The sequence below is a fragment of the Pseudophryne corroboree genome, chromosome 6, assembly GCF_028390025.1.
Source record: "Pseudophryne corroboree isolate aPseCor3 chromosome 6, aPseCor3.hap2, whole genome shotgun sequence".
In the NCBI taxonomy this organism is placed as follows: Eukaryota; Metazoa; Chordata; class Amphibia; order Anura; family Myobatrachidae; genus Pseudophryne; species Pseudophryne corroboree.
Genome location: NC_086449.1, coordinates 721,864,436 through 721,881,333, shown reverse-complemented (window position 1 = coordinate 721,881,333; position 16,898 = coordinate 721,864,436). Strand labels below are relative to the sequence as shown.

The following is a 16,898-nucleotide window of genomic DNA, read 5'->3' as shown; positions in this document are numbered from 1 at the left end:
CTGTTGGATTTGGCTGCTAATTGAATACAGTAATGTCGGATCCTTTCCGTCGGAAAGGATCCGACATTACAGTATGAGTATTCCATTGATTTATGAGTTTTCCATTGATTTATGAATACAAACCAGCAGAGGTTTCCATAGTGAACATTTGGTATCCGTGCAAGAGGCTATTGTTTGCTAACCAAATACAAAACGATATCTATAAAACCAGTCTGAAGCTATAGTAAATCAAACGTATCATTCCGAAACATTACGTGTAGGTAATATAAGATAAATAGATCTAATTGATTTCCATGTGTTTTTTCCCTCCATTATTTTGAAGTCTGTGCGTAGAAGTCGCCCTATATCAAGGTTCAATATACTATATGAGAATTTATTTTATATTTTTGCTTTTCTTTTCAAAGGGGCATAACTGATGGCAGAGCCACCATTAGGCTATCCCAGCCATAACCTTTCATCATGGACTAACAGCTCAACTCCAGGCATCACAGTATAGATAGGTAGCATCTAGTGCTGTAGCTTCCTAGCTCATCCATCCATGGCTCATCCATCCATGGTATTGCTTACAGTATTAACAAGAACATCTTGTTGGAGTCAAATTTATTTAATGTACGTTGGCTTCAACAAAGTGGCCTTCTACTCCCATGATTCCCCCTGGCTTTGGGATATTTCTTGTTTGGATAAGGACCTTTCCAGTTGGCAGCACACAGCATAGTTCTCCATCATAACTGGTTCTGGTCCCCAGCAGCGCTCATCATATTCAGGGGTCTACTTACTAAGCCTTGGATGGAGATAAAGTAGCTGGAGATAAAGTACCAGCCAATCGGCTCCTACCTGACATTTTTCAAACACAGCCTGTGACATGGCAGTTAGGAGGCGATTGGCTGGTACTTTATCTCCATAGACTTTATCGCCATCCAAGGCTTAGTGATGAGTGAAGCCCCCTTATTATTTTTTTTGTAATCTAAAACAACTGGGTCAATAGTAAGTCCTACAAAAACTTACATTAGCGGTATCATTACATTCTTTTCCAGCAAGAAAAATATATCTAAGACTTTGAGCAATTAACCAGAAACTATATCCAAAGAAAATAAAACATCTGTTACATTTCTTAATGTCCTTTCGCATACAATCCAACGTGTGCTGAGTCTGACTAGCCTAACTCAAATAAAAACATGTTTTCACATTGCACTAAAAGTTAGGCATACAGTATACAATATTACACTCTTATAAAGTGAGTGATGGACATCCCATAAATTCATAGAAATTAAGCTTGTTGTCCATCTTCTACTAAAGCTTACGGTAAATACGGTAAATACTGGCTGCTTTTGCATGTAACCCACAAATGTTTGTCAGCTTTATTTATACATTGCAATTTGTATTTAAGTTTCATAGGCATACTCAGTTAGGGGCGAGGCCTAGCGGGAAGTGCCGGTATGTGAGGTCAGCTTTGCTGCACATAAGATGCGCCCTCCCAATACAACAGTACAGGAGCATTTTATGTCGCACTATCCGATTTTTTTTATTGCTTTTCTGACAATTTTTTCTTTCTATAATATATTAATTGTACCTTGCACACCTCACTCCTTGAGGACATTTTGGACCGTGTCTTGCAGCAAAAGTTCCATCCAGCTCTTTCAGCGAAAGTAAATTCAATTGTACTTTTTGGGTCTGTTGGAAAATGTGGTTTGGCGATCAGAGCTTACAGTTACACAGAATGACCAATCTGGTAAACATGTGCCCAACTCATCCACAGATCTGGCTGTTATAACAATTGGGCTGTGTTTGGCACTATATTTGTCCGGTTTAATTCTCAGTGCTTGTTTACACGTGTGTAAGAAACATGGATTTACGCTGAATTTGTGTTTTATAAGCATGCATGAAGTATGCGTGAGTGTGTTGCCATTTTTTGAAGCTCTATGTGCATTTATTAAACAGGGAATGGGGCAGGTCCAAGTCTTGTATTAAAAGACTCATGTTAACGGCCTTTATTATTGTGGTTTAAACCCATAGGTCAGGGGTGGCCGGACTTTTGGAACCTAGGATCTACTTTTTGTTCACTTACTTACCAGTGATCTACCGGTGTCAAATAACACGAATAATAACACTCATAGCATTAATAATGATACCATCAAATAACAGCACCAATAATAATGCACACATTTAAAAATAGCATTAAGAATGACAACATCAAATAACCCCCTCTGTGCAATTCCTCCCTTTGGAGATCCCCTGCATAATAGCCCCCTGTACATTAATCCTCTCTGTGCAGTTGCCCCCTTGTGTAGAAAAAAAAACCCTTTGTGAAGATACCACGCTCTGCGAAGATCCCCCCCTTTGCAGATCCCCATGGTGTCAAATAAAAACCCTTTGTGAAGATACCACGCTCTGCGAAGATCCCCCCCTTTGCAGATCCCCATGGTGTAAAATAAAAACCCTTTGTGAAGACATCCACGCTCTGCGCAGAACCCCCCCTTTGCAGATCATCCCTCCCCTTGTGAAGAAACCCCCCTTTGTAGAACTTACCTGACAAGTTGTCACGCTGCCTAGCTTCAGTCCTCCCTCTCCCCGTAGTCACGGCTCCCGCTTTCACGCTGCATGGCCTCCCGCTGGCTGCTTCTCCTGTTGTCGCCACTGCCTGCTGGATCAAACTGGATCCAACTAGCGCCCAGGCTCCTCACATCGCGGGTGACATCATTACATCACCGCGCACCTGCACACTGCATCCCGGGGAACTGTGAAGAGAAGCAGCGGCGGCAGGCTCCTTACAGTTATTTTCCGTTAAGTCTGTCGCGATCTACCTTTTGGCCACCTCTGACATAGATCATTATAAGGTGCATATGGAAGTAGCAGTGCATATAAAAATATACATGTCAGTTATTTCACATATGACTGTCCAATGCACATTTCAATTTTTTTGCATTACTTACAGATGTACATAAAATAAGTTTAACCATCAGAATGTGCACAAGTTTTATAACACATGTATTTAAAATAAATCTGCATTTAAGGCTCATCTGAATGGGCTCTCATAAAGAGAACATACTCACTATGGAGCCAGAATGCGCTCTCTCTCTCTCTCTCTCTCTCTCTCTCTCTCTCTCTCTTTCTCTCACCCTCTCTCTCTCTCTGTAGTTTGTTCAGTAGTTATGTGAGAAATGACACTTTTCTATGTGTGTCTCTTTCAGCGCTTAACGAACCAACCATCGACTATGGCTTCCAGAGACTGCAGAAGGTGATCCCCAGGCATCCGGGCGACCCAGAGAGGCTACCCAAGGTAATACTCATTTTCTGTCCCTCTATTCGCAACCATCTCATCCCACAGGGCAAGTACACAAAGCAGCAGCATACAATCGCATTGTGATTATACATATTAATATATCATTAATACACACATATATACAGTATAATCACTTGCGTATTCCTTAAGAACACTTGGACTTTAGAATGAATTCCATACACTCAACTGCACATTATAAAGGTATCTAAAGCCAGGTACAGTTACTGCAGACTTCTGTAAATCGCAGTATAACACAAAATTGGAAACTGTTAAATATTTTCTACTAATTAGATAATATAAGTTGTCCTGTATCCCAACTTGTTCATTTGGTTGTATAATGCATAGATCAGACATGCATGTGCTACAGCCAGTGACCGGTGCTGCTGAACAGCATCTCTGTATTTCACAATCATTAAGTAACCTGTATAATAACCTTAATCCATAAGCAATGTAGCTGCCCCTGTTGGAGGATTATTTATTAACAGGGACTTACGCAGCACCAACATATTCCGTTGCGCTTTACAATTGTGAAGAGGAAAACAGTTTATGTAAATTATTGGTACGTTTGATAGGGGCCATTCTGTGTTGAACGCCAGTGGAGCTAATGCCAGCACAGATTGCAATGGAATTTTTTTTGTATTATTACAAGTCACTGCTGCCGTTAGGTAGAGTTTCAGGGATCCTAACAAAGCTACATGTTCTCCTACTGCTCCATCTGGCAACATCTCTTTCACTTCTCTGCTCCTCAAAGACACCTCATTTCACGAGCTCAACTCACGTCTGTTCCAAACACATCTCGCACTCTTTCCTCTATACACAAATCAGCACTGTCCCTCTTAGCATACTGTGTACTCCCTTCACTGCTAACACATATGTACCTGTCATCCCCCCACCATTCACCGTACCCACACCCACTTACAGACACCCTTCCCCCAGCACTGTGAAAACAAATCTTCGGTCAGGCTGAGTGCATGAGTGATGGAAAGCATTATGGTCTTTAGAGAGTGGTTTATGAATTATACATCATAATACAATTACATGCAATTACAGCAGGGAGGGGTGGGGGTGGGGGGGCTATCTAGCAGAGGATTGGAATGCAAAGATTTTGATTGGCTACAGAAAATGAACATTACCAGCTTGGGATGACAGGAAGAGGCATATCGATAAATATACTCTTAGTGTGGAAGGAACGAGCATAGCCTGAAGTCACTAAAAGAATAACAAAATAATAGGACAAAAGTCACTGCAGAATCAGTTAATCCAGTAATTAAAATTGAATATAAATGGTTTATGCAGCTTCCAATATTCCAATTTTTATGGACTTTCATCATCATCATCAAAGAATAATTGTAAGTAATGGTTATATGTCAAGAGATTTGTACCTCTGCAGTTATCAAACCATTTGATCATTTATAAGTGATCAAGATGGTCACCATCATATTGCTTGAATATTGTAATGATATTATAATGTTTTCAGTAGTTTTGGTTTCCCTACTAAAAGTGAACGTGTGATTTTGTTGACAAATCTGTTTTAATTAATGGAGCTTCATGGGATCCACCCAATTGGCCTAGCACGTGAAACGACTTTATCCTTAGCCAGCTTTTTGCCAAATGACCAGGTGAGGCCACCATAAATTGTGAAACTTTTTATGATTGGTTGACCTAGGACATTTTTCCTTATCTGAATCAAATTAGATCTGTTGTCTATGGAGAGGAAACTCCAGATGTTTCTGTTTTACTGTACAGAGCGTGCCTTCATACCTCCTGCTGTGTCTTTCAGGTGAATTGAGTACTCATCTTCCCACATACCCACTAGACTGGCCTTCTGCAAATCAGTCTGGTTACATTATATAATAGTGGCCACCCTAAGGCCAGCATCCTATTAGCTACGGAAATTTACCATGGCCAATTACTGACATGGGGCTATCCAATTAGTCCCGATGATAGCACTTATCGAGGATTTTATTTCACCTGCCTCAGGCAGGCGAAACCCAATCCCCGATAAGTATGAATATTTTCCCTGATTGTGGGCACGAAAATTCATAGGTCCATGACTTTTCACGGATCCAATGTGTTTTCATGATAAAAACAAAAAAATTTTCAGACATAAACAATAGGATTCATTGGATACCCTGGCGGAAAAAAATAGTAAAAAAAAAATTATCAACATTTTTTTTTGTCAAAACCTCCTGGTCACGGCTAAAAAATGCGGTCCACCTGAATTACCAACATTTCTGTACCATCCAGTCGTAATCTTAAAGGTTCAAATTGATGATATTTCTCACTAAGCTTTAGTCTGCTGCTCGCTCTGGCCCTCATTCCGAGTTGTTCGCTCGCAAGCTGCTTTTAGCAGCATTGCACACGCTAAGCCGCCGCCTACTGGGAGTGAATCTTAGCTTATCAAAATTGCGAACGAAAGATTCGCAATATTGCGAAAAGACTTCTCTGTGCAGTTTCTGAGTAGCTCGAGACTTACTCTTCCAGTGCGATCAGTTCAGTGCTTGTCGTTCCTGGTTTGACATCACAAACACACCCAGCGTTCGCCCAGACACTCCTCCGTTTCTCCAGCCACTCCCGTGTTTTTCCCAGAAACGGTAGCATTTTTTCACACACTCCCATAAAACGGCCAGTTTCCACCCAGAAACACCCACTTCCTGTCAATCACACTCCAATCTCCAGTACGAAGAAAAAACCTCGTAATGCTAATGCCGTGAGTAAAATACCAATCTTCATAGCAAATTTACTTGGCGCAGTCGCAGTGCAAACATTGCGCATGCGCAGTTAGCGGAAAATCGCTGCGATGCGAAGAAAATTACCGAGCGAACAACTCGGAATGAGGGCCTCTGTCAGTCCCTCCATTGGTTAATGGTTACTTGTATTCTACTGAATTCAATGTCAAATACTTTTACTTACACATAAGACTATTAACCAAACTACACTAATACAGATCTCTTTTCTTATCTCAAAATATCTCCCAACCCGACCTCTCCGCTCGGCACAAGATCGGGTCTCTCATCCACACGGAATACTTGTTTGCATTCACTGTTAAAACACTTTTTGGGGGCTGCACCCACTATGTGGAATGCCCTCCTACGCTTCAGTCAAGCTTATCAAATTCTAGAACCACCCACATAACATCTATAAGCTGTCCTACCCAAATACAGTCCACACAAAACCTCACATAATTTCTCTTTCTCCACATTCATATCCTCCTCACCCCAGGCCAACATTCCTGTGTGACCGGATCATACAGCCCACCAAGAGCCTCTGTAATCTGGCTGGACCAATAGGACCAATATGCAATATGTAGCACTAACCCTTGTGTATCATTGCCTATTTCTCTATAGGGTGTACGCTGGCGAGCAGGGCCCTCTTACCTCTTTCTTATTACCTAGTTTGTTTCATTACTGGAATATTCTGCATTATATACTGTAAGTAACAGATAGATAGATAGATAGATAGATAGATAGATAGATAGATAGATTGATAGATAGATAGATAGATAGATAGATAGATAGATAGATAGATAGATAGATAGATAGATAGATAGATAGATGTGAAAGTAGCCATCGTCATTCCCAGCATGTATTTAAATGAGCCCTATTCTTGGTGCATAAGATCTGCCTGAAATCAGCTGTAATGTATTGTTGCATATGCCCAATGCGCGGAGATGCGGCTCAGTTGTGCGCATCTCCTTAGAGCACACAGATCCACAGGTGTGAAAAATCAAAATGCTGCTGCTTTGTAATTTATGCTCTGTACATCAGTGCGTATATGTCAGTATATCTTATGTATGCTACGTGAGGGTCTTGAAAGCACAAAGCAATCCTCTGCTTATTCTTTAAACACACAATGGTGTCTTATTTTATTTAATCCATAATATTAACTGTTGTGGTGGTGCATGTTTTTGCCTGGATCCCCGGCGTTGCTATGGCTGTCCTGACACCCTTGTTCCCGGATATTTATGTGTATTTATGCAGCGGCAGTGTGTTCATCTCTGTCCAATCTGGACACCGCGTGTGGAGGAGAGCCGCAGTCTGTATTGTGCACTGGGGCATGTTCCTACATACATGTGTGATTACATGCAGACACACGGGAGCAGGCCTCCGGTGGAGCGGATTCTTGCTGAGATTCTGTCCCATCGGCTCACTGGTGCAGTAACAGCACAATTGTTTAGAATTTATTTCCCTCACCATATGGTCCGCTCATTACCATACACTCAGCGTCCATATGGAAGCCTGGGATGTGAACTCTGCTCGGTGGAACTGCCAGATGAGCATCTCTGTTTGTGTCATCTGCCATATTTAGGTTGTTATGGCAACACAACATCAATAAAAAGAAGACGTTGGCATTTCTCTCTCAATATCCTGCCTTAACTCTTTATTTTAAAGCAATATGGCCATAAGCTTTTTAGTCAATTGCGGTAAATCATTTGCTGCTCCGAGCTATATCATTTCCCTTGGGTAATCAGTTAGCCAATAATCACAACACAAATGTGCTGTAACCCTCAGCAACCTGTCAGATGTGTGCATGCTTTTCCTAAATTGTATCAGAAAAATGTCAGCTAGAAGTTGATTGGATACTGTGTTACATCACAGTTTTGCATTTTCCAGTAACTTACTAAACAAGCCCTTTGTGCTCTTTGTGTCTGAGACTATTCTTACACTTTGTATTCCTTTCACACAATGAGTTTGTCAAGAAATGACACAGCTATGGTGTAAAAGATTAAACAGCTGTAGTAGAAACATACAGTACAAAGGGGGTTTGCTTCCATGAGTAAATGAGTAGAGCTTTATTATTATTATTATTATTACATTTTATTTATAGGGCGCCACAAGTGTTTCGCAGCGCCGTACAAAGCTTTATAGTAGTAAACCACTGAAGCGACTTCTGGTTGTTTTTTTTAACTTTTACACTGTTAATTATTACTTCAGTTTCTTATTTTGTGACACTCGTACAATCTAAGATTACAGTAATCAGTTTTATCTGTCTTCTTTCCGCATCCTTTGAAGAGCAGATGTCAATTATGGCTTCCATATTGTGGCTGATCCACCATTCAGCCTATGTATTCATTAGAACTTACATCATCACTGAGGCAGCACTCTGCCTTCATCACTCTGCCTTCATCACTAGTGATGATGACCTGGCTGGCTTTCTCCTCCAGTGCCCGGGTAGCAGCAGCCCCCTCCTATCAGAAGGTAGGAGTCACCACTGGTCCCATCTCGGCCTGTATGGTAGCTGCCAAGTTTACAGGGAAGAGGGAAGTGACCATGCACGGAGTAAACTGTTAGCTCCTACGTCAAAGTGCGCATGCCTGGAACGGTGCATGCATCATCCACTGACAATTGTGGTATGCATCTGCTTTTGGACTTGCTTTCGACTCAGAATCAGGCCCACTGTGTCCAGTCATTCACCACGGATTAAGCCCTGTAAGGTTAAGCCAGAGTATTGGACATCCATATTGCCACAATTTGGTTGTGCTGTGTCTGGGGCCAAATTGGACATCAGTTGCACAGATCTGGTTGCGAGCCAGCCAAACCTGTATCTATATGGACAGTTTTACCCACTGACCCAGTCACATCTCTGATGAGAAGTTTGAAGATGCTACTCATCCAAGTAGAGAGAATTAGCAAGCCTGACCCCTGCAGGATATAGAAAGTTATTACACCTGATCAGGTACCAACTATGCAAATCCATAACGGACCTTTGAATTTTGAATATTTAAAGCATCCCCTCACTAATCACCAGATATAGTTTTACAACATACACAGTACATTAGTAGTAATAATAATAATAAAAAATCCTTTTTAAATGTATGTACATCTTGTACGATCAACATACTGCACAACAAGAATGGAATAATAGATCAAATAATTTGGTGTAATACTAAAAGACAGCCAATACAGTAGGAGCTGCGAGAACATCAGAAGATGCACAAGCCTCAGTTTCCTCCTGTCTGTTTCCTCAGCGCACTGGTGAATTACTGATTCAAGCACCAAGCCAATTAAGAGCCACCTTACAATAATGGGAGTCGTCAGCAAGATCCTTAAATATAAATCATTTTCACCTCCCCAGCCCTCATGATCCGCTACAGCTCTGTCTCTCCGTCTCAATTGAAAGGGAATGTTTGCAGTCTCAGTTCATCAGCTCACATTAGCTTCATGCTGAATATTTAAACACAGAACAATTTATACTCACCATAGAGAGAGGCAGCCGCCTAGTTGAGGGCTCAACTCATTGCAATTTAGTAAATCAGCCATTTAGTTGCTGGCGCGTCTCCTCCCTGCTTGCCAGGAATTAGTGTGCCCAGCTCGCAGAAATAAGCAGACGCCAGACCTGGGAAACACACATTGGCTAGTTCAGTTATTTTATTATATTTTGTGTCATACATACATACATACATACATACATACATACATACATACATACATATACAGGGGTGTTTCTACAGAGGAGGGGGCCTGTGTGCACCTCTGGGTGGGCCTCCTCCTCTGAATGGCGCTGTAGATGCCGGCATTCTGCCGGAGTCTACTGCGCATACGCAGGTCTCTGGAAACATGGCGCCCGCCTGATCCGGAGACCAGATTGGCTACCATGCATGCACGTGGCCATTTTACATCGTGACCGCTGTGCCCGCCGCTGGACTCCGGTAAGGTAAGTATTTAAATGGGTGCAGTGTGCGCAGTGTGGGCCCCCCCTGGACCCAGGGGCCCATGTGCACTGCACACATTGCACCCTTTATAGAAACGCCAATCTACATATATATACAGTGTAATATAGCTATGGGGCCTGAATCAGCTGTGTACACACTGCCGTTGTCGGATGTAGTGGAGCAATTGTTTGCAATCGATTGTATTCATGCAGAGATATGGTGCCATGCAAGCCGCCCATCGCAGTCATAGGACGGAGATTTCCTGGCCCTTTCCCACTCTCTTCACACCTTTAAAACAGCGTCGACATGCCTCCTTTTTTACAAATGGAGGCTGTCGCCATAAACTCCCCGCCCATGAAATGGCATCAGACTGCCAATCATAGACAGTCTGATGCCGGCCTGCGTCCTATGCAGCAGGACCTGTTCGCGCATGCTTGGAAGGAGTATGCGCAAAGTACCAAAAATCTGTAGCAATCGCACCTGAATGACCCCCCTATTGCATATGTTTAATTACGTCTCCCTTATGCAAGACAACCACATCTGGATATTGAGAAAGGCTTTGTACCAGGAAGCGATGGCATGGTGTTAAACCTTTTCTGTCCCTGATGAACTCATAAGAGGCCATTTAAGACGTGTGACCCAATGACAAGAGGTGGTGTTGCCCATAGTAACCAATCCCATCATGTGACATTTCCATTACAGTCTAGAAAATCAGAGCTGATGTTTACTTGCTATGAGTGATACTTGCAGCCCACTATCACTTGCATGTCTCCCATAGATGCTTCTACAGTATAAGAAGGCAGATATGTGCAAACCAGATAAACCAGAGAATGCCGCATAGCTTTCCCTTGTAAAGGCCCGGTTGCCATTAGCCGGCAAGTTCCGCACTTATTGGACAGACAGTTTTACATAAGATAACTGATTGAGGGACGTCGCTGCGTTCCCACCAGCTCATGTTGTGAGGGAGCCTTTGGAGACAAACACCTCAGGGGCTCAGTTTAGCTGCTGATCCCTTTCCTTGGGTAGAAGCGGAGCTTTGGCTCATTAGTGTCTCTCCCTGGGGCTGGGAGCTCAGCACCGTGGTTATGCCGTGTGATCCATCATTGTAAAGTCATCTGTCCCAGGCAGCTGTGCATAGGCCAGCCGATCGAAGGAACAGCTCTTACAAGTCTATTATTGCAGGCGGGACAGTAATTGAGCAGCAGGGATAGCAGGGAGCAGCTCGGGGAATAGGACAGAAATCGGAACTTGATAGTATCACACGGAAAATCATTCATCTCAAAGCATTGGGCGTGTTCTTGTGAAAATCAGTTTTATTGGGTTGCTTATGAATCTTCAGTTTAGAATGTTGAACATGTATCTCCCTTTGGGGATATATCAAACCCTATATAGAGGCCAAGAGATGTTGCCCATAGCAACCAGTCAGATTTTAGTTATCATTTATCTAGTACAGGCATGTCCAAACTGTGGCCCTACAGCTGGAGGGCTGCAGTATGGACATTCCTGATCTAGTACATGCTATAAAATGATAGCTAGGAGCTGACTGGTTACTATGGGCAAATACTCTCTCCTCTTTTTGAAGGCTTGATACATCTCCTAAGTGTCCTCCGTATGTATGAATCAGTGTGAGAAAACAATGGGCACCAGTGCAGCTATAACCTGAGTAAGAGTTGCCCCCAGTGGTGAATGTGTGTACTTGCACTATTATCGCTCCTCCAGTGAAGTGCGTTAATAAATTGGTGTCTTAGGGGGTAATTCAGAGATGGACGCAGATCTTGCCTCCCGCAGCAAGACCTGCATCCATGTACTCACATGCTAGAGGCCGCCCAGAACAGGGTAAGAGCACCCAGCATGAGTGTGGCGCTGCCCCATGATGCATTTGCAATTTAATTTGCGAACGCATTGATTTGAGGTTGACCCCTGCCTGCGCTGGTCCAGCGCCATTTTTTTATCAGAGCATCACACGCAGCCACCCGAAAATGCTCCCGATGCGCCTCCATTTTGCCTGCTACGCCATCGAAATGCTGGATTAACGCCTCCCCGATGGCTGCCGCTGTCAATCACCATGCGGCCGCATCCCGGAAGGGTCGGGCACGTGCACTATGGCAAGTGCGCGTGCGCAGACACCCTGGATGAGGCCGATGCATGCGAGCGCACAGCTGTGTCCAGGCCTGCATATACCCCATACATTATCATTTTGCTTTACAGTTATGTACAGTGATGTTCCCTCTGTAATGAATTGGAAGGCTTGTGTTTATGTTTATTGCAGTGAACTTTGGGTGACATTAACTTTGGTATATGGAATCTGTGTGTTATAACACATTTATGCCCTTATTTATTAATGAGTGATAAATTTCACTCTGAGTGATAAATTGCACCAGCCAATCAGCTCATAACTGTCATTTTTCAAACACAGTCTGTCACATGGCAGTTAGGAGCTGATTGGCTGGTGCAATGTATCACTCACAGTGAAATTTATCACTCATTGATAAATAAGGCACTAGTATGAGCATATCGTTAAGTATTGTGTGCAGCAGGTTCTGTATTGTAGTCACTGGCGTTTCTATAATGGGTGCAGTGTGTGCAGTGCACACGGGCCCCTGAGTCCAGAGGGGGCCCCCACCGCACACACTGCACCCATTTTTAAAATACTCACCCCTCCGAAGTCCAGCGCCGGCATCCGCAGCACTGTTAGAACACAGTGAAAATGGCTCAGCAGCCATTTTCACGGAGTTCTGCGCATGCGCAGTAGAGATATCTCAGGGAAAATGTCCGCCGCGCCATTTTTCCAGGAGTTCTGCACATGCGCAGTAGAGTCTGAGCCCTCTAGTGCTCAGACTCTACAGCGCTCCGGGCAGAGAGGAGGGGGCCCGAACGGAGGAGGATGAACAGAGCCTCCTCCTCTCTTAAAACGCCCCTGATTGTAGTGAACCTAGAGTGATAGGATTTCTGACATTCACAATGGACTTGATATTCTTGTAGTTTATTGTATTTAACTCATGCTCTTGGAATGTTTGGGATCCAACTGTCTCACGGGATCTGTCGCCACTCCAACCGTTGGGATTTCACTGGCGGGATGCTGACCGCCAGCATTTCATACCCAACCCGTTAAACCAGGGGTGGGGAACCTTCCATCTACCAAGGGCCATTTGGATATTTATAAAATCCTTCGGGGGCCATACAAAAATTAGCAACTTAAAAATTAGCCTGCTCCAAGTCAGTTGTTATGCCCCATTAGATATGCCCCCAGTCAGTTGTTATGCCCCAGTAGATATACCCCCAGTCACTTGTTATACCCCATTAGATATGCCCCTAGTCAGTTGTTATGCCCCATTAGATATGCCCCTAGTCAGTTGTTATGCCCCAATTGATATGTCCCTAGTCAGTTGTTATGCCCCATTAGATATGCCCCCAGTCAGTAGTTATGCCCCAGTAGATATACCCCCAGTCAGTTGTTATGCCCCAGTAGATATGCCCCCAGTCAGTTGTTATGCCCCATTAGATATGTCCCTAGTCAGTTGTTATGCCCCATTAGATATGCCCCCAGTCAGTAGTTATGCCCCAGTAGATATACCCCCAGTCAGTTGTTATGCCCCAGTAGATATGCCCCCAGTCAGTTGTTATGCCCCATTAGATATGCCCCCAGTCAGTTGTTATGCCCCTTTAGATATGCCTCCTGTAGTTATGCCCCATTAGATATGCCCCCAGTCAGTTGTTATGCCCCATTAGATATGCCTCCTGTAGTTATGCCCCATTAGATATGCCCCCTAGTAGCGCCGCTTACACGCACACATTAGAAAGAAGAAAAAAACATAATACCTGAGGTTCCCCATCCCTGCGTTAAACAGAGATGAGTCTCTGCTATTGTATATTGTTGACTTCCTTTAACCCAAAGTTCCCAATACCAAATTGTACTATTTAGCAATAAATAAGGCCCATAATCTAAATATACTTTAACATTTAACACTAGTTTCAGGATTTATTGTAAGTAATTTGGACTTGGGATCCACTCGAGCATTAAAGTGAATCTAAAAAATGTATGTTTCTCAGAAGAATATTAGTATAATGTATTTCAGGTCACATCACATATGTATTTGTTCCACTTACTGAACATATCTTTGAATGTGTAGAAAATGACTTTAAGACAGAGGCAATAAATTAGCTGTGATCAGAGGCGGATTGGCCATAGGGTCAACAGGGAAGATCCGCGGTGGGCCGACGCATCCGTGGGGCCTGTTTTGTTTGTGGACATGTGGTCCTATTTATAGACATAATGAATATGATGCAAAATAATTTGTATATATGAAAATTACTTTGCCACTTAGCCTGTGATTGCAGATGATCTAGTGTATGCTCTGTCTGCCTGCTTGGCTGACATATAAGATTGAGTGAATAGTTATTGGGATACGGTATAGCTTTCTAAAGAATTATATCGTTTCCTAAATTCTGAAGGTGTATCATATAATGTGCTCATAATATTTAATTTTATTTCTTTTTAACTTCCCCCTTGATGCTGGACATGCCCACTATCTGGAAAGTTTTGGGGGGAGGGTGCTGCTGCCATGGCCCATGGCTAGACCTTACACCTCTGGTGCTGCCCATGTGGGGCCACTAGTACAAATTTTTCCAGGGCCGCTTTTTGTTCCCAATCCGCCCCTGGCTGTGATTACTGGCAGCACATGTATAGTCATTCTGGTAGCACATGGGTTAACTCTACTTTACATGTATTTTCACTGACTTTTTGTTTTGCTTGAGAGGAAGTGTTACAGGTGCACATTGTCACACACTTAATTATAATACTCGTAACGCCTCCCATTCACTCTGCATAGAATAATATGCAAGATATACATGCTTTAATTACTGAGAACAAGGGCATACATTGGCACAGTGTGGCAGAAACTTACTCGGTGGTGCCACTAGAACACTGGGTGTCACCTTTACACAGAAATGTGTACATGTAGCTTCTGAATGGAAATAAAATAGTTTTGAGATGTTCAATGCATATACAGTATTTCCAATGGCTATTGGGAGGACTAAACAATAAATCATACTGTATTTAAGCTTAAGAAACATTGTGTACTGCTTAGTCTATATCGCTTACTTTATATCGCCCTTTCACAGTTCCACTCAGTAACTTAGTGCGTCATTTGTTTAATTCAGCTACAGTTTGTTTATTTATTTATTTATTAACAGTTTCTTATATAGCGCAGCATATTCCGTTGCGCTTTACAATTAGAACAACAGTAATAGAACAAAACTGGGTAAAAACAAACAGATATAGAGGTAGGAAGGCCCTGCTCGCAAGCTTACAATCTATAGGGAAATAGGCATAGATACACAACGATAGATGCTACCTATTGCATAATGGTCCACCAGATTGCTAGGTTCTTAATGGGTTGTATGATGATACCCCACAAAGTTGGCCAAGTGTCAGGAGGGTGTGAGACTAAAGAAAGACAAGATATGTGATGTTATGAATACTCTACAGAGGCTGTAATTAGATAGGGAAGCACTTAGATACATTGTACTAGGGGGAGGTGGTCAGCATCCCGGCTCGGTGGATGCCGGCGGACAAGTGATGACCCCAGAATCCCATCACTGCACAGAATCCTGGCGCGGGAACCCTGACCGACGGCATCCCGATGGTGAGTATTGGGGTTAGGGCCTGATGGGGGGTTAGGGTTAGACACCACAGGGGGGGTAGCCATAGCCGCCACGCCTTGTGTCCTTAGCCCTAACCGCCTTTCCCTGTGATTAGCCGTAGCCAACACCCCTTGTGTCCTTAGCCCTAGCCGCCACCCCAGGTGAATTAGGGTTTGGGTCGGAGGCAGGGGAGGGGTAAATTAATTACCCCGTCCCCTGTCCGCATTCTAAAAGTCAGGATGCCGCGGTCAGTCATGCGAACACCGGCATCCCGACCACTGGCATTTAGTATCACACGCGTACTAGAAGTGTATCTTACAAGTGTTTGTAAAATGACCCTGCTGCTTTATCTGCTGACATTGAAATACATGAAATGCCCACAAAGCCCTCTCCTTTAACAACTGCTCTCAGGCTGGATTTCTACTAGAAGCGTACTGGTCTGTCAGTTTTATGTGTGTATGTGGGGAGGGGGCGTGTATCACCCTATAAACATTTTCCAGGTTGCCCTGTGAATATAACTGCCCCAGAGAGGCGTCTAGTTTTCCTGTATTGTAATGCAACTGTGCGTACAGTAATATCTGACTGTCTGTATTCATTATCTATAGATCTTGTACAGCACCAAACAGAGGACCTGGGGCCTAGACATGCTGGTCTAAAGCGGAAATGTTTGGGATATACAAAAAGTGTAATCCTCTAAACTGTTGCTTATTTGTCATCATTATTAACAACATACTGTAATATGCAATGTTCTCAGTCCATCCTAAGATACAGTAATATATAAGACACAGCCGAAGCTTACAGTACTCAGCAGGGTGTAAATAGGTGAGATCAAGAAAGCTGCTTTGCATTCACAAAACGCTGTGTTTCCCAAGGAATAACCTCAGGATCTGATTGAGCGCCTCCCTCTTAAGCACTGCACCCTGGGGAGGTAATTTTATGGCTAGACTTGCACAATATCTATGATTACAGTTTTACGATCTGACATTGCGATACCGTGGTTATACAACACCTTCTGCTGGGGCTGCACATTCTGATGGCAAATCTATACCTGCACCAAGAAGCACTGCAGCTCCAGCACTTTATTTATCATACAGGAAATCCCCCTCCCTAAGTTCATATGATCCTATGGATTGGGTGTCTACCTACTGCTTCATCCTATGCACTTATTGATTCAGCACACAAGTCCCAGCTACAGCTAAGCTACCAGAATTCACAACCACACGTCCATTTAACTGTGTGATTCAGAGTTTCATAATGTCCCTTCTAGTTGTGATGCAAAACAGCTGTGTTTATTGTATTCTGTGAGCTGATGGAAAGAAGGTT

The 16,898-nt window shown here is 43.2% G+C and overlaps 1 protein-coding gene across 3 annotated transcripts in view; it reads left to right on the top strand.

Moving 5' to 3' along the window:
* EBF1 (EBF transcription factor 1) overlaps window positions 1-16,898 on the top strand; it is a 449,014-nt gene that overhangs the window by 405,426 nt on the left and 26,690 nt on the right. For all 3 annotated transcript variants that reach the window (XM_063928403.1, XM_063928404.1, XM_063928402.1), the window contains exon 11: window positions 3,189-3,277. In XM_063928403.1, the coding sequence (XP_063784473.1) occupies window positions 3,189-3,277 (89 nt within the window). The remainder of the gene's footprint in view (window positions 1-3,188; window positions 3,278-16,898) is intronic.